Genomic DNA, 23,991 nt, shown 5'->3' with positions numbered 1-23,991 from the left:
TGAAACAATTTTAAATTGTCATATAAGCTTGTTGTCATAATTTCACATCTACAAAAAAACAACTGACATTTGTACCCCTACTTGGGAAGCTATCTTGCTGGTGATTCACAGGACAATCTGGGAGATTTCACATAACACTAGGTTTGGAGAGAGCTTCTGGTAAATCTCCACTGAAAGAGCCATGGGTCCCTCGCGCTTCACCCCACCCCTCCAGGCAGAGGTGGAAAAAGTACTGTACTCAAGTCAAAGTAGTTACTTTGGTTAAAATGTGTTTCAATTTACCCATGTGGCAGTTTAAATATTTCAGGTGGCTGCTCGCTTGTTTTGCATTGCCATCAAATTATACCCCTGATAACTGTCTGATCAGCTGGGCGGCAGACTGTACAGAGAGTTCTGTGAATAACAGAGTTGGAGTCCAGCCCTTTAACTATGCAACAACAGCATTCTTTAATTACCAATGCACTATTTTCTGCATTATGTGTTCTATAAAGTTAGCTTTAAGTCAGCACAAACATGCATCCTGACACTTTATTACTTTAGAAAATGCACTGCAAAAATGCACAATTAATAAACTTTTCAATATACCCATGCTTATATGTCTTGTTGGCTTTCCTAGTGGTTTTTGTGCTTTGCTGCATCAAAAGATGGCAGTTTTAGGAGTCATCTCAGAACCTCCTAACCCCTTTACAAAGGCTTTAACAAACCCACCTCCAAATCTTTGAAGTTCTCCATCAGACATGGTTTTTCTGGAATTGACTCCAAGTGATCCAAGGTTACTCTGGTATTCTGGAAACCACAAACACACACTAGATCAGTCCTTTCACACAGCAATATTATTTTCATGTTTCTCCCTGTCGTTCGTTCAAGCCATTTATCTCAAGCTGAAGCTTATACTTCCAACCAGCACAGACAAGACAAATGTAAAAAGATTTTTCTAAGAAATCATTACCATAAATTGTGCTAGGCTGGAAGAAAAAATATCCAGAATAATCAGAAAGTGGTTCTTTGAATTAAAAGAAAGTTAAAGTGCCAAAGAACAACTGGCAAGTCATGGCGGCTCACAGCATACAGATCACTTTTACGTCACTGGTTTCCATTTTCATATCCTCTTATCATTTTAATTTTAAAATATGCAATCAAGTTAAGATCCCCAAATCCAAAATTATATTGACTGCACTGACAGGCAGACAGCACTATGATGAAGGAATCACATGGTAAATGGAGAATTATCCAAAAATAAATACTAGAGCTGAATCTCAATTCCCTTAATTGTGCTGCCCTTTCCGTCTCGTGTCTTTCTTTGTTTTTGAGCACTTCTCACTTAAGACCTGGAAAGAAGATAAAAGGAGGAGAAGAGAGTTAGGAATAGCCAAAAAAATGTACATTTAGTGAAATGAGACGTCTTCCTCAGTCGAGGTCGACTTAAGAGCTGATTACTGATGACAGCTCACAGCTGGATCAGCTGTCTGAGGGCTTTTAACTGCTCTGAGGCGGCTACTAATGCTTTTGTATCTGAAGAGATAATGGGAGAAGCAGAACCCAAAAAACAAACGGTGCAACTTCAATACCGCAAGTTCTGCTATGTTTTATTAATGTCTTCCAAATTGACAGTAGAGGTAGTAAAATTTTAGGGCAGAAAAATGTACTGTTCCTTAAAAAAACTGCAAGACTATTATATTTCTCTACATGCTTGATCATTAATCTATTTTACAGTTTATACTCTTTTTATATTCTTGTCTTACTGGTCACTGAATCAGATGAGGGAATTAACAGTGCAGAGTCAGGTGTGTCTGGCTGGTTGCTCCTGACTGGGGCCAGGTGTGGCAAGTTTATATAAACTCTTGGTTTGAAGCACTCTGTGCTGACTCATTATCTCACCACCAGAGATAAGGAGAGCACCTCTCTGTGTTTCTTGAGTGTTTTATAAAAAAAAGTGTCTACCTGGGCTTTACCAGACCTCTTTTGTGTGAACATTTGAGATTACCAGTTGACCCTCTAAGATAATTGTTTGCCAGTGCTGTGTGATTTTAAAAAGCCATTTTGTTTCTCCTCTTCAAACCAGCCCTTTGGCTTTTGTATTTTATTTTAATAGTTTTCTTAGTCTCCCATGAATGCTTGGGATGTATTCAGCTACAAGGCAGTGGTGGTTTTGTTTCTAAATGACATTTGAATCAGGGGCTTTTGGGCTATTTCATATTGATTTTTTTCCTTGACTTTACCCCCTTTCCCTTGCAATTCCTTGTGATTTTAGTGGTTGTCCTTCCAGGATAACTTTAAAAACCCCCTTCTTGTCCTCAATTGTGTCCCACTCACCCCGCTGTAATAATTCTAAATGCAAGGCATGTAAATCTGATGCCAGCAGAGGCTCTGAAAAAGATTGTGTCAAGGATAGCGAGGAATCTTGAAACTTGTCTCCACTACCCACCCTCAATGAATATATATATATCTGTTCTGTGTATTGTGCAAGTTTAGCCATTACTGTGAGTAATTTACCATGAAACGGTAATATACTGGAAAAAGAAAGACTAACTCTTCAAGCCTAGTGTTTCCTATCAATTACCTAGACCCTAGACCCACCATAGTCCAATCTTTGTTACCATAGTCTCATCTGACCCACCAATGATACATTTTCATAAAGCCGACATCCCTTTTGCCTGCTTGGCAGTGAACCTGTAAGTGCACAAGTCTTGCTGCACACAAGATTAGGTGTGTAAGAACGATTTGCACTGTGATTGAGCTTCAGACACTCAAGCTACAGAAAACGATACCTTCACACATTTCAGGTGAAACACAGAACTTTGCCTGCACTAGTTCCTCTCCACCTTATATACATATAGGATCTCAGGTCTGCATGGATTTGCATGCTCACGCCGTGTCTCTGTCATGCATGCGCAGACTGAGTAGAGTGCTAAATATCATAAGTATTTTAGTAATATTCTCATCTTAAGTGACAAAACGTCAGTGTGCGAGTGCGTTATTGAGAAGACTGAGCTTCAGATGTATTTACAGAAAATAATAACAGAACTTAAAATGGATATGAAAAATGTTAAAACTCTGAGAGATTTTCAGTTCTAGCTGAGTGAAAGTCTCTGATTTTAGTTGTTTGTTGGTTAACTCATAATTCCTTCAGCAATAAGAGAGAATACAGCTGCTGTAAACTTCTCTGTTTCAGTGATTTGATTAAATCCTGAGTTACACTGACAAGGACGAGGGACAGAGTGTTTATAATGGACAACTGTTGCTCTCTAGAATGTAAACTTAACTCAGAAATAAATTTCATGCATCATTTAAATAGATTTTGTTTTCCTTTGGCAAACTAACATGAAATAACGCTACTGTAATTTACAGAATAAAAATAAATAAAAATATTGGAAATAAAGGCTGTGACATAGTTTTCTAGTGGAGATTAGTTTAAGTTAAAATCAGAGATGGTCATGTAACATGAAACAGTTTTGAAAAAAGTTTTAAATGAAATATTGATAGTCAATGTTTTATTATGATAATAAAAATCCATTAAAGACAAGGTAAAAATAATAATTTTTGCGACAGATTTCTAAGGAAAGAAAATCGGAACCATCCAAAATCTTTAACAGAAGGTCAGACCGTAAAAAAAAAACTAGAATCAACTAATTTCTAATCAGTACAGCTCTAATTTAACCACTACAGAAGACAACTGTTTATATAGAACAACATTTCATAACTAAAGCCTCTTAATTTTTCTTTCAAGTGCACAAAATCAATACATCTGACTTAAAAACGTCAATGTTTTTCTGCCAGTGGAGCATGCTTCCAGACTCTCCAGACAGTTCAAGGTCACCTTAAAGGTGCAGTGTGTAATATTTAGCCTAGTAGCATTTAGTAAAACAAACAAGCTTGGTTAAAGGAAACATGATGTCTATAGGTAGGTCTATCCTAAGTACTGTTTATCCCCCTGAAAAAAATGGGTTTTTGTTTTATATTAACTCAGAATAAGCAATCTATTCATACATGGGGAGGGTCCCCTCCATGGGCGCAGCCATCTTGAATTTTTGCATTTTGCATGTTTCTATGGCGCCACAGAAGCGACCAAATAACATACACTTTTTTTTTTTTAAATTCCACTGGTTGCCACAGTTTTCACCAGAGAAACATGCAAAATGCAAAAATTCAAGATGGCAGCGCCCGTGGATGGGACCCTCCCCATGTATGAATAGATTGTTTATTCTGAGTTAATATAAAACAAAAACACATTTTTTTTCAGGGGGATAAACAGTACTTAGGATAGACCTACCTATAGACATCATGTTTCATTTAACCAAGTTTGTTTGTTTTACCAAATGCTACTAGGCTTAATATTACACACTGCACCTTTAAAGCCTGTGGGAAACACTGAAGGCTTAATGGAAACAATGCAAAACTGTCTTTAAAAATACTTTTAAAACACAAAAATTCTTTAAACTTCAAGGATATACACAATGCATTTTTGTCTTGTAACTCTGAATTTATAGAAAATCCCTTCTGTGTGCCTTTAAGATGGCTTTTCAATGTCACTCAATGCTTTCCATCAGTGCTTAAGCTTCACCAGAAGAATTAGTTGATGCATAGCAGAGTAATTGGAATATACTGAAGATATGAATTAAATGTGGGAAAGATTATTATGCTGCAGGGATGATGAGAATGTTGTATGAGCATTCTGACATTTCATTTAACTGTTCTGAAGATGTGCTCATTAGAGCTGTCAACCTCATCATCAGGAGAAACATACACCGAGCCTACAGGGGAAGGATGTTTGATACTGGAATCATTTATAATAATTACAGCATGTTTGCCTTTATTGGACTGTAGCTGCAGGAGATTAAACAAAATATTGAGAGAGAAAGACAAGGACTATCTTGGGAACTGATTTTTTTAATGCTGCAAATCTACCTTTATCCTCTGGAAACTGGAACCCTGAGGACTATATTTCCTTTAAATACCTCTTCTTTACTTAAAGGCTCTGAGCAATGTTTGGCTTGTTGTTTGCTTCCCACTTACACCTTTCTTTTAATAGCATTGTAGTCTATACAACATCTATATTAACACATTTAAATTGTTAATGAAAGACACAATATGGTTGACAAATGCTATGCTGAACCCATATGGGGCTAAACATGTTTATGACCTTTAGCAGACACGTGACTGCTATGGTGACATAAGACTGCATTTTAGTTGATAATTACACTTTAGATGTATTTCATAGGTAACAGAAAGTAACGTAACAGAATTAGCTTACTTGTCAGTGACTGTCAAATGAACTGTCATCTCAACATGCTAACAAACAGAGTGGACTGAAAGACACGTTTCTCTGTACACAGGCAGTGATCTTAAAGCATACAAAAACCTTCATGCCTACATAGCTGCCCACCCTAAATCCTCTTTTCATTTGAATGTCAAAAAATGCTCATCAGACCGAACAAAGAGAAATTTTAAATCATTCTATTTACAGTATCTTGTTAGGTTGAACATCACATGTAAACAGTGTGTGTTGACCGACACAGGTGATTGCACACATCTGCATTAACTCATTCAGTGCTTGTTATAAAGAAGACGTTGCTGACGAAAATGCTTTTTAACCCTTCATTAAATGTTTTGCAGGCATCCAAAGCTTTCATTTCAGGCTCTCTCAGCTAACTGTGTACAAAGTGTGAATTACAGAGATTACTGGAGGGAATTTGTGGACAAGAGCATCCCATTCTGCATTGCTACCTTGAAAATAAGAGGCACCTTTGGCTTTACAGTTAGGGGAGGGAAAAAATGTGACAGATCATGCGGCAACACCAGGGGATGCAAAAGTGCACAAACACTGCACTCATGTAAAAGTACTGGTACTTTGATGGATATTTACTCAAGTAAAAGCACTGGTTTATAAATCTACTAAAAATTGAAAAGTAATGAAGTTTTAGTTTACTTGTAGTTTTGAGTACTGAGTAGTTTCTACTGAAAATTAAAATATGCTCTTTCCTTCATAAGTCTGCAAAAACAACACAATGACTCTCTAGATTGGTTATTTAAAGGCAACCTTTTAAATAAAGTGCAATGCAATGGCAAACTTTTGAAATCTCCGAGTTTAACATTTCAGAGTTGATTTTAACTCCTTAAGTTAATTTTAACTCGATTATTAGTGAACTGGTCTTCAGTCTTAGAGTTATAAATGAGTTTAAATCCAACAGTGTTAGTTCAACTCTGTAAAGTGTCAGCTGATCCAAACTCTGACCACTGCAATTTAAATCTGGGGAGATGTGGGCAGAGTAATTAGATGTGTTGTTTTTAGTCTTATTTGGGTTTTGTCTGCTGTTCAGTAATCCCTGCTGGGGTTCCTTTGGTCATGTTTTGGTGAATTATTTGTGTTTTAGATGTGCGTCACATTTGCATCATGACTGAAGTTATCCACTGAGTGGATGCCCACCTGTGGCTTTAGGTGTTCCTTTGGGTGAACTGAGCATATTCTTTCTCAGCATGCATTGCCTTGCAATGCAGTTGTCTCTCTGCTTTTTTATTTTACCTTTATTTAAGCAGATAAAGACCCCTTGAGATCGAGATCTCTTTTACAAGGATGACCTTGCCAAGAGGTCAGCAGCATACGTCATAATAAATAAAACAATTCAGAGACAAATTACAACAATAAGTTAAAAACAAACAACAACTTTGAAAGTGCATATGTAGCTGCAGATAAAGGCTGGAAAAATAACTCACAATAACAGGTTTATAAACACAGGCACTGTTGCATGGTCTCGCAATGTCTGTCATTTAAGACAAAACGAAAGGCTCCAGACAGAGGAGACACTCCCTACCACAGATTTTCAAGAGTTAATGTCACTGCACACTGAGTCTGTATGCATTTTTTCTTGATCCCTAATAAAAAACAAACAAACAAACAAACAAACAAAAGTCACACACTAAAATCTTGCACACTGAGTCTATTGTGTTTTACTTGTATTTACTGTGAAAATTCATAGATTGTGGCAAATTGTTTCATACTGCAACGAAAATAAGCAGCGAGGATGAGCCTGTGGCACTGTCACTCCTTAAAAATCCCTCTGGATTCATCCATCCTGACAGATCTTCACATGGCACCAGCTCATACGTCAAAGTTGTGCCAAGTTGGAGGGATGGAGACTAACTTTTTAATTCAGTCTTTGTTAGATGGCTGTGAAAAACTTATGCCTTTATCTGCTATACTTCCATGTTTGATATCCACATAATAAACAAAAAATCTGTGTTTAAAGTGAGGTTATGGGTTAGGTTGAGTGAGTCAGAGAGGAGGAAGCAGCAGGCGCTGTTTAGAATCATTGATCACCATTTATATGACATGGATTGATGCGAAAATTTGCATTAAATTGAATCGGCCTCAGTGTGCAAACATGATTAGAACGCTAAGAGATTTATGTTTTTTAATGCGCGAAAAATGTGGATGAAAAAAAACACAGACTCAGTGTACAAAGGCCTTTCCTGCAGCTCTGTCAGAATGTAAAATATCTAATACTTTAAACGCTGTCATTTTTCTTTGTATTTAACGTTATTATAAAGGTGTAACTTCACCCCGAACAATTTTGTTGGAAATCTACTCTCTTGTTGTTCTTGCTAATGAGTGAAAGTTATACTTTACTGCACAACTCCTCAGTAGCTACTCAGTGCTTTAAGTAAACTTTGAATCAAATACTTTTCCCAATGCATGAGTAGATTTATGGGACAGTGCTCTGACTTTTACTGAAGTAAAATTCAACCAGAGTAACTGCACTTTTAACTGAGTACAACAGTTGTGTACCTTCTCCACCTCTGCATAGAAGCAAATACATGCAAAATGTTATTAGGTGCAACAGTTACCCCAAATGGTACTTAGAAATAAAATTACTTATTTTAAAAACTACTCAAAAGGGTACATTCACACAAAAAGACAGCCACTTACAGGAATGCAAGGAAATGTAATGAGTTACTTTCCACCCTTGGGAATTACATGCAAAAGGTCTATAGTGTCTGATGACTGGGGCAACTGTGGTTCAGTTGGTGGAACTGATCATCTCTTAACCAGAAGGTTCATCAGCGTGTCCTTGGGCAAGACACTTAACCCCAAATTGCTCCCATTGCTGCACCAGTGACGTGTGAATGTGAATAGATGCATGTGAATGGTGTTAGTTAATAATGACAGCTTAACACCTACATGGCAGCCTTGCCTTCAATGTGTAAACACTGAGTGAATGGCTAAATGTAGAGTAGTCAGACAACTAGAAAAGTGCCATAAAAGCTCATTAACCATTTACCATGACTTCAATACTATGTAATGGCTTTAGCTACAGCACTTTCAGTTTAATCTACAATTAAGTAACTACTCAAGTGGCACTCCAGACAATCGATCCTTCCATTGTGTGTTTGAACAGCTTTATTATTTCCATTCATACCAAGCATTTTAGCATCAAAAGGGCTGGTAGTTACAAGGCGTCACTTTGATTGCCCCATTGAATGGCATGCTGACACACATGAAAAGTGTCTTTTTGATCCCCACCACCCATGCTGACAGGAGAATGGGTCGATGCTGCTGCAGCTGTGTTGTTGCACGAAACAGAAAAATTTGACTTGAAGTGGTCCGAGGTATTACCTCTTCTTTATCATGCCAGATAATTGAAGGTTGATGTGGCCAAGCATGGCGCATAATTGTGATGGATGCGCAGCATGCATTAAATGGCTTCATTTATCTAATGCTTTTCAAGAGAGTGAAAAGGGGGCTTGGGTCAATACAACCTTTCTGTTGTGCTCGGTAATTTCCGCCCAAAACCTCAAAGCTGAATCTTAACTGTTTAGATGGTGAGGTCAATACTGTATTGTCAGTGCAGCTTGGCTATTAACCCCATCAGCAAGATGTATGATGATTAACAGAGCTGTGAGCCTTGACTAAAGTAATCATTTCTAACCCTGTGTTAGCCTCAATGGGTTGCTAAACAAACATAGCCTGAGGTGAACCTGCCTACACAACTGCATCAAATCATGCTGAGAGTCAACATGGTTTCTAATTATATAACAACTGCAGGGCACTTCAGAACTCTGGGCTGTCTAACCTGCATGTGTAGGCCTATTTTCTTCACTTGTATTCATTAATTTAATTAGAGAAATCAAACCTTACCGTCTCAAGATCCAAAACACGATCCTGTTAAGACACAAACAAAGTGAGATTACTTTACCCCCATAAAGAAAACATAAACAAGACACCAGTGAGCAAAAAGGTTTCACTTGAAATGATACAGCAGGTGAGTTCAGGTAACTGCTCTTAGATAAGCAGAGAAAATCCCAGAGTGTGTGGGAGAACAGTGACAGAAGGAAGGGATAGGGCTTTTCAACAAATATGCAACATGGGAGGGATATGCAGAGGCTAGGGAGAGTCTATAGCACACAACAGGCTTCTTATCACACACACTGACACTTACACACCCACACAGACACATACACAACAGCAAACCGCTTTCACCGCTCATCCAGCTCCTGACTGATGTTCCCTCTCTAACGATGCATATGTGATGCTATGCCTCTTATCTGCCACTCAAACAAACACCTGCCCCCACCCCCCAAAACAGCTGCCTCCCCCACTCCTCTCTGACTGTAATGCATTGCTGCTGACTTGCAACAAGGGTGCTTTCTTTTCCCCAGCACCTTCCCAAACATTTTTTCTTTCATACATACATCCCTCACTCCCTATATCTCTCTGTTCTCATCGTTCATAATTAAAAGCCTGACTGGCTCTGAGAGGGCTGATTAATTGCACAGGAGCTCTGGCAGGTGCTATCATGCAGCCATGGATGGGACCATAGTGTCCAACACAGACACAAAAACACCTTCACAGAGCTATAAACACACACTGGGAAAGAACAAATGATTAGCCAACACTTTAGTGAGTGTAGAGAGAGTATGTGTTTCAGTTTTTAATAGCGAGTAAAGGGCCGGTGAGGCGCTGGGGGCCAGTCCAATCCAGACAAGGTGAGTTGGTGGTCTGCCAAGTGTAAATGCTGCGGTGCTGAAAGACAGAAACAAGGCCTCTGGTGGCTTTTAAACTCCAAGGCCTTGTGTCTGCAGTAATTAGCTACTTGTCCAAGCAAGGCTGCAAGGAGTCTGTCAGGCCAATGGCTGTGCTTCGCTGTTTGTAGCAGTGCATCACAGAACTCAGATGAGTAAAGGCCAGCTCTTGCCCAAAAAAAACACACACAAGAAAAAGAATTTCAACTCTGTGTGCATAAAAATAGCACCAGCTGTCAGTTTTCCATAACCTTGATGAAATAAGGGCATGTGGAAATTAAAATCAACTATTCATGCTGCAGATTTTCAGAAAAAAATGAACAGACAAAGATGAACTGAGATGGATAACGCTTACCTGAAGGCTCCTCATTTCTTCCTCTTTCCTGCGACTCCTCTCCAAAAGCTCTGAAAGAAAAACATTTCATCAGTTTTTACATTCATACGGGAATCCAACTGACATGAGACAAACTGGTACAACTCTAGAGTGAAATACCCTTAGCACTGCAGATAGGGCGGAGAATTAGTGCTATATGAAATACTAAAATGCATGCTGATACCCAAATACGCATGATTCATGCAGGCTGCTGATCACGCTATTCATAATACATGTGTAGTGACCATCATAATCTGTCTTTTCTACATATTTTTACTGTATGCTAACACCTAGACAGATATTTAAAGGATTTTTTGATGGGAAAAGTTGCACATTTATGTATGGTTAAAATGCTAGTTCTAAAGAACCTATGCAGCAACAAGAAAACATATCACCTCTTAATGAACAACAACTTATCTCATAAAAGAATATTTAATACCAAAACTGATGTATTGAAAACGGATGACTTCTGCTGCCTAATCCAGCAGGAACAACAAGAGAATACATATCCAACCAAATTGTTCAGTCAAAGTTACACCTCTATAATAAAGTCAAATACACTTAAACTCATATAGAGTTAACTCATAAAAATCTCAGGTAGGTCTCTTCTGGCAAGAACAAAGCAGAGTCAACCTCATAGCAAGACAATGCACCCTGATGAAGAATACACACTAGGAGCACATGAAGTCACAGGAGGGCGCTCTAACTCAGTGGCTATCTTTGCTCATGCATCAAATGTGTCTCACATCAAAAACAACAACAATCACCATAAACATCACCAAAGGAACCCCAGCAGGGTTCACTGTACAACAATCAACACCCAAACACAACTAAACACATAAAATACATCCAAACACTCTGTCAAAACACTCCCACATCCCCTTAGATTTGAAATTGCAGTGGGCTGTGCTTAGATTAGTTAACTTTCTCTAGAGTTGAACGAACACTGGTGGATCAACACTGTCAAATAACTAGGTGCTCAGTCATCCAGGTTATGGCTAAGCAAAGCTTGATCTGAATGGGCCAACTGGACTTGGTTAAGACTTTTTGTCTGTCCACTGAAAGGCTTCAGCTGTAAGGCTTTGTCCACACGGAGACGAAAACGATATATTTGTTTCTTTTTTAAAAAAAGTTATCCGTTAACACGGTATCGTTTCAGAAAATGTCCGCGTAAGCATGGAACCACAGAAAACGACTGAAAACGCTGTAGTATACATGCCAAGCCTAAAAGTGGCACTGTAACGCTGCCATGGAAATGCACTGAAAAAGAGAAAAAGATTACGTAAAACTTCCCAAAACTTTCTCTGGGTTGCCCTTCTGGTTGTTCTCCACGATGGATCTAAAAACATCTGGTGTATACTGTTCTCCATGACCATTTGTTGTTGGCGGGGGTGGTAAAGGAGCATCAGATTTTGCTGTAAAAGCCATAATAAACTCATTAGCTTCTGTAGCACGAACACAACCCTGTAATCCGCCATTGTTGTTTTGGCTGGACCCACGCATGTGGCTTAAGTGGGCTATGCTATGTATGACGTTACCGTTTCAAGAAAGATGCGGTTGGCTGTTCACTGCCAGTGAACATTTGTTCACTCTGTGACCCAGTTTAAAAAAGTCGCATTTACGGCCTCCCAAAACGCTGTTTCTGTGTGGATGAAATGCCGATACGACAAAAACTGTTTGCATGTACTCCTGAATTCGTTTCTGTGTAGACAGGGTACTACCCCCTGTGCAGGGACTGTTCAAGGTGTAGATTTTCTACCCCAGAAAAAAAGCTGTGGTTGAAAAGCAAAGTTCATCTGAGGGTTCCTAGTTCCTGGGGAAATTTCTTGTTGTTGAAAAGCACCCTATGATGTGATGTAGAGGTACTGTAAAGGTAGAGGCCCCTCTTCTTTCCAACATCATAACATCGGATGGACTGATGGTAGGGTACCATTGTGAAGTCTGTCATGATACTAATTTATGGCTCTGACAGTGACCAGTAGTCTGACAGAGTGAAAAAGGTTCTGTTGTCTGATCTTGGCCAAATAGAAAAAAAGAAAGTCAGGTTATAGTACCTGTTATATAAATTATATATGAAATAATGCAGTGTCAATGAAATAGATGGCTCTCAACAGCTAAATCAACTATGAACTAACAACCAGCCAAGCAGAGAAATAAAATAGTGTTTCATCATGTGATGCATGCTTCTATGGAGGACTCACTCAAACATTTTTTGCTGCTTGTAGAATATTTTTAACCAAATGGAGGAGAAAAAACACTGCTTGTGTTTATTGTTCAAAGGAACAGAAATTATTTTAATAAGAATCCTGCTTGTTTGCTTAATCAGGTGTTAATTTAGAGGAATAAATTGATTAAGGATTGGAGCTTTGTTAGCAAAATGCCTCAGTACCAACCCAATTTCATTCTCTTTGACATTTTACTAAGCAGAAGAAATGTTGATTAAACTTTTAATAAAATGGTGAATCTGATAGAAAATGTAGTGTTAAAAGAACATTTTATTTTTATGTATCTCAGTTAGAAATATTTGTAATGCAGCATTCTTCCATTAATTACTATTTACTGTTCTGAGCTCAGTGTTTTCAGATTAATAAAGATTTAAAATGACTGCTGCACCAAAAACTACAGCTTTAAAGATGACCCAGTATTGAGAACTAGAGCTTTTCACTCACTGTAGACATTTGATCGCTTCACATTAACAATATCCTACTGATACCACTTTGCCTTTTGGGAATATATGAATCTTGACCCTTCAGAGCATTTGTGTATCTAAGCATCTAACCAAACACAGGAAGCAATACATGTGACATTAATGCTTTTTCAACATCATATGGATTATTCTTCAGTTAAATAGTGCAAGTATTGAAAAATGACACAGATAAAGTCTGCTGTTAGAGTCTAATACAGACTCAAACAACCAGACTGGGTATGGTGAGAATGAGTAAATCTTTGCAGCTCAGTTGCATACAGTTCTCTGTTTACTTGGGTGCGTAAGTGGACTACGTCACTTCCATCAGCGCCTTAGCAGGTCTGTGAATTTGGCTAGGTGGAGCCATTGCAGAGGATTCACATTATTATTTGGGCTGTTTTGGCCTTTCTTTGACATGACTGAGGAGACCAAACCTACCTGGCTCATGTGAAAAAGTAATCCCCCTCCCTTTGTTAAATAAAAGACGCACCCAGGCCTGATTACTGCCAGACCTGTTGAACAAAGAACTCCTTGAACAGAACCTCTATGACAAAGTGAAGTAGGCTAAAAGATCTCAAAAAGCTACACATCATGCCACAATATAAAACAAGACTAGGTTAAACCTAGTATATGGCTGACCGCAATAATCTGGTATGCCTGTTAAAATGCCAGACTGAATTGTGTGTTCTGGCAGAGTGATTAGTTTTTGGGGTCTCTAATGGTGCTGTCCCTTATGTCTGTCTTTGGGTTGAGAATTAAAGGACCCTTAAAGTTTAAAACACAAATTCCTGTCAGGAGGATACAGCTAACCTGGCGTGCCAGATTGACTATATATTTCACAATCATCTGATAATGCACCCAAAGAAAGTGTTTGGGAAGGGCAGGACTTTTCATAAAATCTTCAGAGGATGATTGGTGATTCTGTCCGTCATATTCATGACGGGCTATGATAGCGACAAATGACGTAGTGGGCATGTGCTAGTCTTGTGCGGGCCACTGCTGTCTTAAATCGTGAACGGCGGAGCTTCATGTAAAATTGATGCCAAGGCCGCTCAAGAGACGCTCAAAAAGAACTTCTGTGCTGAGACAAGCTTTTGGTGTGACTCTGCACTCGTTTAAAAAGAAATCTGCTCCAGTTCCGATTAAACTGCCGCTTTCCTACAGCTACATCTGAGAAAACACATCGGAAAAACACATAAAGACATTGTCTAGTTCTGACCAAACTACCACTGTGGCTAAGTATGAGCTAATCATGCCACTAGCAGGCATTGTATACAAACACTTACAACAGCTAACCCTTTTCCCGTAACCATTACAAACTTACACCAAAACAGGTTGACAGGAGAGCGAAAACACCTGTTCTGTCACAGAAAGCTCTCAGTATGGCCCTCAACGCTTGTTTCAAAAATAAATATTGTCCAATTCAGACCAAAGTGCTGCTGTGGCTTATTCTGAGCTAGTCACTCCACTAGAAGCCACTGTATACAAACTATCACACAGCAAGTAACCCTTTCCACCCTATCACACACTCATGCCGAAGCAGGCTGGCAGAAGAGCCAAAACACCTTTCACAACATGAAAAACTTATAGGGTTGTTTTATTCTTTATTTCATACAGAAAAGTAGTCTAGTAAAATGGATAGAGTGCTAAAGCTATATCCAAGGTCATCACCGCAATGGAGGCAGCCATTACTGATGGCTTTCTGTACAACCAAGCCCCGCCTATAGCACAACTCTGTATGGTATGGCTCTGAAAGTAGTGTCAGTCAGTCAGACACATATAGAGCCATGTGTAGGACTGACCTCAGTGGGCAGCCAAAAATAAGACATCAGGAAAGGGGCAAATACTTTTTTCACAGCACTTGTCATGCTCTGTTTCATCAAAGAGAAAGAGACCTCACAGAGCAAGCACAAGACAGAGAAACCTTATTCAAAACGTCTACAAAATCTCAATTTGCACATCACCAAGAAAACAAATCTTAAAACTGTTGTTACCAATGAATTTTCTTAATTACTGAAAAAAGTATTCAAGCCTTTAACTGCAGTAATGACTGACAAAACTACTTATTTCAAATGGCTGTTGGGGTCTGAAGGCAAAGGAAGTTGTGTTTTTTTTAAATGGGGTCAGAAATAGAGGCTTAATCATCATCTCATCACAATGGCCTGATGCTACCACGTTTACCTAAATCAGCAAGAAACAGCCCAATAGAGGCCATGCAGAGACCAAGACACAGCAAAATCCTAATGTCTGCCCTATATGCCCAAGTACTGAACCCTCGCAGACTTTACTGACATGAGTACTGAGGTGTACAGTATGTGAGTGTATGAGCAGTGAGATGGTATAATAAATGAGCAATAGGACCAACTATTATACACATGTGGACAAAATTGTTGGTACCCCTCTGTTAATGAAAGAAAACCCCACAATGGTCACAGAAATAACTTGAATCTGACGAAAGTGATAATAAATAGAAATTCAATGAAAATTAACAAATGAAAATCAGACATTGCTTTTGAACTGTGGTTCAACAGAATTATTTTAAAAAACAAACTCATGAAACAGACGACCAAGGAGGACACCACTGTTGAAAACAAATCATAAAAAAGCCAGACTGAACTTTGCCAAACTGCATGTTGACAAGCCACAAAGCTTCTGGGAGAATGTCCTATGGACAGACGGGACAAAACTGGAACTTTTTGGCAAGCCACATCAGCTCTATGTTCACAGACACAAAAATGAAGCATACCAAGAAAAGAACACTGTCCCTACCGTGAAACATGGAGGAGGCTCTGTTATGTTCTGGGGCTGCTTTGCTGCATCTGGCACAGGGTTTCTTGAATCTGTGCAGGGTACAATGAAATCTCAAGACTATCAAGGTATTCTAGAGAGAAATGTGCTGCCCAGTGTCAGAAAGCTTTGTCTCAGTCGCAGGTCATGGGTCTTGCAACAGGATAATGACCCAAAACACACAGCTAAAAACACCTAAGAATGGCTAAGAGCAAAACATTGGATTCTGAAGTAGCCTTCTATGAGCCCTGATCTAAATCCTATTGAACATCTGTGGAAGGAGCTGAACCATGGCATCTGGAGAAGGCACCCTTCAAACCTGAGACAACTGGAGCAGTTTGCTCAAAATACCTGCTGAGAGGTGCAGAAGTCTCACTGAAAGTTACAGAAATCGTTTGATTGCAGTGATTGCCTCAAAAGGTTGTGCAACAAAATATGAAGTTAAGGGTACCATCATTTTTGTCCAGGCCTGTTTCATGAGTTTGTTTTTTAAAATAATTCGGTTGAACCACAATTCAAAAGCAATGTCTGATTTTCATTGGTTAATTTTCATTAAATTTTTATTTATTATCACTTTCGTCAGATTCAAGTTATTTCTGTGACCATTGTGGGTTTTTCTTTCATTAACAGAGGGGTACCAACAATTTTGTCCATGTGTGTATTAAATGCTGCCTGAAAACAAGATGTACCATTATATAATAAAAAAAGGCATCCTTCAGTATGGATTTGTATTCTTTTAACAACAGTATTCATCTACAGTCACTGGCCACTTTATTAGGTACACCTGTTCAATTGCTTGTTAACACAAATAGCTAATCAGCCAATCACATGGCAGCAACTTAATGCATTTAGGCATGTATGCAAGGTCAAGAAGGCTTGCTGAAGTCAAAGCATGAATCAGAATGGAGAAGACAGGAGAGTCAAGTGATGTACATGTCATGGTTGTTGGTACCAGACGGGCTGGTCTGAGTATTTCAGAAACTGCTGATCTACTGGGATTTTCAGGCACAATCATCTCTAGGGTTTACAGATAACAGTCTGAAAAAGGGAAAATATGCCGTGAGCGGCAGTTGTATGGATGAAAATGCTTTGTTGATGTCAGAGGCAAGAAGAGAATGGGCAGACTAGTTCAAGCTGATGGAAAGGCAACAGTAACTCAAATAACTACTGGTTACAAACAAGGTATGCAGAGTATTATATCTGAATGCACAACCGTGAAGCAGATGGGCTACATAAGCAGAAGACCACACTGGGCCCCAACTCCTGTCAGCTAAGAACAGGAAACTGAGCCTACAATTCACACGGACTCGCTGAAAATGGCTGATAGAAGTTTGGACAAACTTTGCCTGGTCTGATGAGTCTCGATTCCAACTGAGACATTCAGGTGGTAGGGTCAGAAACAACATGAAAGCATGAATCCATCCTGCCTTGTATAAAAGATTCAGACTGGTGGCGATGGTGTTATGGTTTCGGGGATATTTTCTTGGCACACTTTGGGCTCCTTAGTACCACCAGAGCATCGTTTAAACACCACAACCTACCTGAGTACTGTTGCAGGCCATGTCCATCCCTTTATGACCACAGTGTACCCATCTTCTGATGGCTACTTCCAGCAGGACAATGCACCATGTCACAATGCCCAAATCATCTCAAACTGGTTTCTTGAGCATGGCAATGAGTTCACTGTACTCCAATGACCTCTACAGTCAACATATCTTGATCCAATAGAGCACCTTTGGGATGTGGTGGAACAGGAAATTTGCAGCCGACCAATCTGCAATAACTACGTAATGCTATCATGTCAACATGGACCAAAATCTCTAAGGAATGTTTCCAACACCTTGTTAAAAATATGCCACGAAGAATGAATGCAGTTCTGAAGGCAAAAAGAGTCCAACCCAGTACTAGCAAGGTGTACCTAATAAAATGGCCGGTGAGTGTGCTCTAAATGAGAACTAAATACTGAAAACCACTTATAAAAACCTATAACTACGCTAGATGTTATCACTGGGTTTCCCCTCATGTACATGTTTACTTTGTTTACATACAGGATTATTAAACTTAATTAGACATGACTTCAGTATATACATATTTGCTCAAATTCCCTAAAGGGTCGGATGTCTTTCAAATAACATGGTTGGCAATGAACCCTGGGTGAGTCCCACAGGGAGAACTGCAGAAATGAGGACTTGTGAAAAGTGTAATTTGGCATTTTTTAGTCTGCATCAGTGCCCTCATACACTTGATGATTTGTCAGTGAGATGGCAAAGCACTCATCTTTTTACTGTGAATGTACCTCAAAGTCTGAAAGCAGCGAAAGCCGTCTGTGAGTGTGGAGATTGGGTTTCAGCCAAACTTGTGTACAAGTTCAAACACCAGACAGAAAAATGGATGATGAATATTCTCAGCCTGTCCTTGCAAGGCTTGCTTTCACATGAATTCATTTATTTACAGCTAGAAAGGATACAGTGATATTAGTTTAGTTTATCTACTGTTACATCAGATGAAAAAAATTACTAGAGTTAGGTTTAAATTTGACCTTCTTAAGAACACAAATACTGACATTAGTGTGCGTTTCAATTTAAAAGGCTTCTTCCCACTTATTCTAAAATAAGAATATTGCACAGTTTGCTGATAATATTAGAATAATAACTTTAACAAAAAACGTTTCATCTACTTGTGCATTTGAACAAAAACTTTATAAAGAAAAAAGCATGCACAATGCAAATTACACACACATGAAAAGTGTTAAATGGTGGCTCTGCTGGAGCGCCTGGGCTTTTAAATGATAGGGCCACAATAAAACACTGTGGCACTACAGTAAGACAATTTACTGCGTGTGTAAGCCTAACATTTTCTTGTCCATGGCTCCATTTTCTCCCTTTGTGGTCTTGCCGTTTCTTTACGCTTTCTTATCTCTTTGTTAATGGAACACAAATTAGGCCCATTTCCCTGTATTGTCCTCATGAAGAGCAAAAAACAAGTTGTTCTACCTCTGGCAGTTACAGCTCATTAGGAGACAATTTATAAAAAAGGGACTTAAAGGGACAGCAAAAACAAGCCCATTTTCTAAATTATTCTCTAATAACACCCAATTTCTCTTAATCTGGGGTGAACTCCTGTCCAAATGGGGTTCTCACCTTCACTACCACTGTTCTAGCATCTCTTGAGAAGAGTTTTTATCTTTGTTTTCTTCTTTTTAAGCAGACCTTTTTTTCAATGCAGTGCACAAGTGCAGTAAAATAAAACTTGGTGGCTGCCATGGTGCAGATGGCATAGAAAAAGATTCAAACAAATAATTAAGTTTAATAACAGTAAGACCAGAAAATGAAAAACACAATAAAAATGTAAAAATACGAAAAAACTCTATATTGCACAGACACTTACTGCATAGAACGCCCCGCATATTGAATATACCTCATATATTACCATGTGATATACAATCCAGACCTGTTGCACAATAATAAATCATATTGCACAGTTTTCTTGGTTAAGTGTTCATGTTAATTGCAGCTCTGGCTTTGGCATAAAACCTGTTTTTCAGCCTTTTACAGGGTATGAGTATGATGAGCGGTGAGAGCTAGCACGGAGGGGTGTGGCTGGCACTAAATCTTAGAGACATATTTTACCCTTGAAAGACAAGTTTATATTGTTCTCAGAGGTCCCCAAAACATGCCTGTGAAGTTTATTGCTGAAAAAATACTCCAGTATTAGGTTTTTGCATGTCTAAAACCCCCTCTATTTCAGCTGTTCACAGAACAAGCTGTTTCTGTGTCTGTGGCTATAAATGGTTATTAGCTGTCTGACTCCACCCCTGCCCACACCCCTCTCAGGAAATGGATGCAGCACACCTGATGTTACAGACACTTTTATTTAAAGTTTAGGACCTGACTGGGATTCAAACCATCAACCTCCCAGACTGTAGTCTGCAGAGTAAACCACTGAGCTATCCAGCATCTCAACAGGTGGCTGAGAGGATCAGAGAGGAGTTTCCTTCAAGTGGGGGAAGGCCAACCAAACCTGGGGGCGAGCGCTTACGCCCCTGGTGAGGTCACCAGGAGTAAAATCTGAGCATCGCTTGTTTCAGCACACATTTTCTGAAATGTGGAGAAAGAGAGGGAGAAAGGGAATTGATTTTTCTGGTATTCGAGGGGATTGTGGACAAGCCAGGGGCACATATTGGTGTTAGAAAAGCCTGGAAAAGTGATTTCTGCATAATGTGTCCCCTTTAATACTTCGAACTTGAATAAACACCATTAAAGGGAGGTGAGGGTGACTCCTCGTGCCTTTGACCGTTAGACCTACAGTACTTTTGCATTTTGGATATGTTGTCCTGAAAAAGAGAACAACACAAGCTGTATTCTGTGTGTGTATGTGTATGTGAGGGTATGTGTGTGTGTGTGTGTGTGTGGGGGGGGGGGGGGACTGTTTAAGTTTTTATTGCTTTTACAGTTTGTTTTTATCTTGTGTAAAGCACATAGAGTCTACATTTGTATGAAATGTGCTATACAAATAAAGATGAATTGAATTTATAACCCTTCCTTCACATTTTGATTACGGTGGGATTTAGGATTTTAACTTTCAGTCATGCATCTTTAACCCAGTTAGACCAGATGAGACACTAGTGACTTCTTTCCAGTTGGTTCTGTGGTGAGGCAGGTGCGTCTTAGCCCCTATGCTCTTCAATACCTGCATTCACTGAACAATGGGGCAGGTAACTGGGGCAGCAAACTGTGGAGTGTCATTTGGCGATGACACTGTGAGCCTTGCTGAGACTGCAGATGTTCTTGTGAGGGCTCTTAACTTGCTGAGATTGGAGGCTGAAGAACTGGGAATGCGCGTCCCTTGGGCCAAAACAAAGATCCAGGTATTTTGGGATGCCTTGGATGCTGCCATTGAATCTGTGTCAATAAATGGTGAGAGTGTGGAAGCTGTAGTGCAATGCGCCTATCTTGGAAGTGTAATCCATTGATCGGCTCACTGCAAGGCTGAGGTCAACCACAGGCTTGAACCGGCACATGGGGTGATGGGTTCCCTGAGCAAGACAGTGTGGCATTCCTGGTATCAGAGCATGTGGATGAAAATCTTTCAGTCCTTAGTCCTTCCAGTCTTACTGTACTCTTAAGAAGCCTGGATGTTGACTGATGGCCAGAGACGCCTTTGTGACAACCTTTGCTTTGGCGCATCTTCAGTATCGTTGCCAAGACCGTATGTTGACCGTGCTGACGTGCTCAGGGGAGCAGGAATGGGAAGGGTCAGCTGCTTAATACAAGAATGTCAGCTGCACTTTTAAGGACACACTTTCCCAGGCCTGACCCAGCTCACTGCATACTGGGTGCCCAGGATCTGGTGGGCTGGTCCAGATGCCAAGGGCATCCATGGAGGCAGTTGGGAGGATAGCCATGAGGAGGCCAGAGCAGTATAGGACCAAGGTTCATGCAGAAAAGTGATAACCAGCATATGCCCCCACGCCTGACCTGATCTGAGACGCTAGTGCGCTTCTACTTTTTAGACCTAATGTAATGTTGGCTTCTTTGGATGATCTTATTGTGTTTAGTACACAGCACCAACTAACGCAATCAGGAAAACCTGAGAGAGGAGGCAAACACAGAGGTCGAACACAGAGTGTTTTAGTTGACAAGGACAACACTGACCACGACCTAGATTACAATGTGACAGGGGACCAAGGTTAAATGGATATCACATATTTATAGAGGAGGATGTCTGTGGTTCGAAATATTACTTCATATAACAAGCAGAATTTTTCACAGTAAATCAAGAAATTAAGCCTTCAAAGTTTTGTTTTTGTTTTTTTTTTTCATTTTATGTCCCTATCTGCTTCTGAGGTTGAGAAATAAAGATTCATGTAAATGTTAAAAAGCTGTGCAGATTTTCAAAAACACTGGGTTATGGAGGTTGTTAAAAAAACACTTATGTTTTAGAGGGAGTTTTTCATGGCACTTTAGGTCTAAATGGGCTAAAGTTTGTATCCGTGCATTAGATATTCATGAGAAGAGCTATGCTCTGTGAAGATACATAAAGGGACACACAGCAGCCTAAGCCAACACCTACTGGCTTTAGCCCTGTCAAGAAATGTCACCAAGCAAGCTAAAATGTCAAGTGTGTAGGTTTTTCTGTCACATTCTGTTTTGGAGATTTTTTGAAAGTGAAACTCTGTGATGACGTCCATATGCTGGCCACCATTAACACTCTGTGTTCCAAATCACATACTTCTGTACTAAATACTCAATGTTTTAAGTCCATAAATGCACAAAGTGTATTCAAACTGAGAGGAATATGAAAATGCAGTATACTACTGGCACACTCAAAACTGTCCAAGAATTAAATGGGGAATGATGGACACTCCCAACCCTCAACTAAAGGCATAATGGTGACACAGCAGGTTTGGCACTGTTGGCGTGCTGGCAAACATAGCAACAGCTAGCCAACATGCTACTTGCCAAGGCATTTAAGGCAAAGTAAGATGACTTTTTTTTAGAGAAAAAATGTTACATAAACTTAAAGTTAAATGAATTTCAAAGTTGGTTAAAATAGCTTTAAAATTCTGGTGACAATGACTTAGTATCTCTTTGTGAATCCCAGTTAAAAAAGAGAAGAAAAACAGAGGCAGTTTAAGAGCAACACACTTCTCTCTGTTTGCCACACTGAAGTTTACTGTAGTAGAGTATACAAATAGAAATAAGTGATTTGGATTTGTGAACTGTCTCATCTGGGACTGTGAGAGAACAATAGGTTGGATCCACTGAGTGGTCAATTTCAGTTTGGTACTGCATAGTATGCATTTATTTGGGTTTACATGATCAAAAGTAGGAAAGGGTCCTTGATAACTGACCTGTTTTGTCCTACCTTTCTGGCGCCCTTCCGTAGAAGTGCCAGGCACACCTATCTGTCCCAAAAGGATGGAGCTACACATGCAATAGAGGGTTTGCAATGACATGACTGCTCAGCCGGGCTACAAAACACAGCTGTCTACTCCGGGAGGAGTGGGTGAAAACGGATTATTCACTATTCACTCCTGATTCCTGTCACCAGTAAAAGTTTTTTGCCTCTCAGTAGAAGGAGTGGCAGAGACAAGTGCTGCCTGTGATGTCTCATGTAACCACCAAGTGAGGATACATGTGTCTGTGGAAACTATGTTAGGGTTTACTATACTAAACTGTACTCAATCAAACTGCACCACCTGGTGGAAATGCAGCTTACATGGACATGAGTTAGCCATTTTCTGGGTCTATCTACATGTAACCAGAACCAAATTTAACTTTTTGGGAAACAGAGTCAGTCTTGTCTCAGCAATATGACTGATTGTCTCTGCCATTGTTAACTCATTTGGTTCTCATGACAATTCAACATGTCACTTAATTTCTTTCTTCTTTACATCTTTAGCAAGCGGCAACCTCGGGTCCTGAAAAATGAAGCCAATGCGGAAGTGCAAAAAAATGCTATACCGCGAGTGTCCACTTGAGGCTGGCTGCAGGAACACCGGAAATCCCGTCTGAACACGTTAAAAAGCCGGTTTTGACACTAGAAATAAACTTGTTTACAGCCTGGTTCAAAACACCAAACATGTCTCATTAGCTAGTGTCTTATCGTGCTCCAACTATGGGGGGGTGAATTTTTTGTACTAAGATCGTTTGGATTATATTTAAGATGAAAGTTGATTGGTGCATCTCATTTGATTGACAGAAAGCTTGGCAGGCAGAGACTCTGTTTCTGTCATCCAGAATGCTAGCTAGCAGACTGACAAGAAGTCGTGCTTAGTGGGCGCGCCATTAGGTTGATCCAAAGTTTGGTTGAGACAGCGATTTCAATATGGCAGCCTCCACGGATTGGCTTCAAGAGCCGTTTGAGTCCGCCTATTGTAAGCAGACGACTGACGTCACACGAGGTTTGTCCAATTCTTTCTACCAGTGCTGTCATAACCTGGAAGCTAACGAATGTAGCCTGGCTCTGTTAAGTTGGGAATGTTAACTGGGCTGTGGTGGACTCAATGGCAATGTGGCAACTACCTCATATAAGCAGGGCCTGGGAAACTTAGAAATGTTCCTGCTGAAGGTGGGAATACTGTTTGAGTTGTGTTGGCCTCTTTGGGATATGTGGCAAGTTATGA

The 23,991-nt window shown here is 39.7% G+C and overlaps 1 protein-coding gene across 3 annotated transcripts in view; it reads right to left on the bottom strand.

Moving 5' to 3' along the window:
• LOC121521870 (centrosomal protein of 128 kDa) overlaps positions 1-23,991 on the bottom strand; it is a 95,157-nt gene that overhangs the window by 8,955 nt on the left and 62,211 nt on the right. For 2 of the 3 annotated variants that reach the window (XM_041806047.1, XM_041806048.1), the window contains 3 exons: positions 10,373-10,422; positions 9,134-9,157; positions 709-786 (listed from right to left, as the gene is read on the bottom strand). In XM_041806047.1, the coding sequence (XP_041661981.1) occupies positions 709-786; positions 9,134-9,157; positions 10,373-10,422 (152 nt within the window). Of the gene's footprint in view, positions 1-708; positions 1,329-9,133; positions 9,158-10,372; positions 10,423-23,991 lie in introns of all 3 variants that reach the window. The other variant, XR_005992896.1, reaches the window with a different exon arrangement.

The sequence above is a fragment of the Cheilinus undulatus genome, linkage group 14, assembly GCF_018320785.1.
Source record: "Cheilinus undulatus linkage group 14, ASM1832078v1, whole genome shotgun sequence".
Lineage (NCBI taxonomy): Eukaryota > Metazoa > Chordata > Actinopteri > Labriformes > Labridae > Cheilinus > Cheilinus undulatus.
The sequence above is the reverse complement of the archived record's forward strand: the minus strand, read 5'-3'. Positions and strand labels throughout refer to the sequence as shown.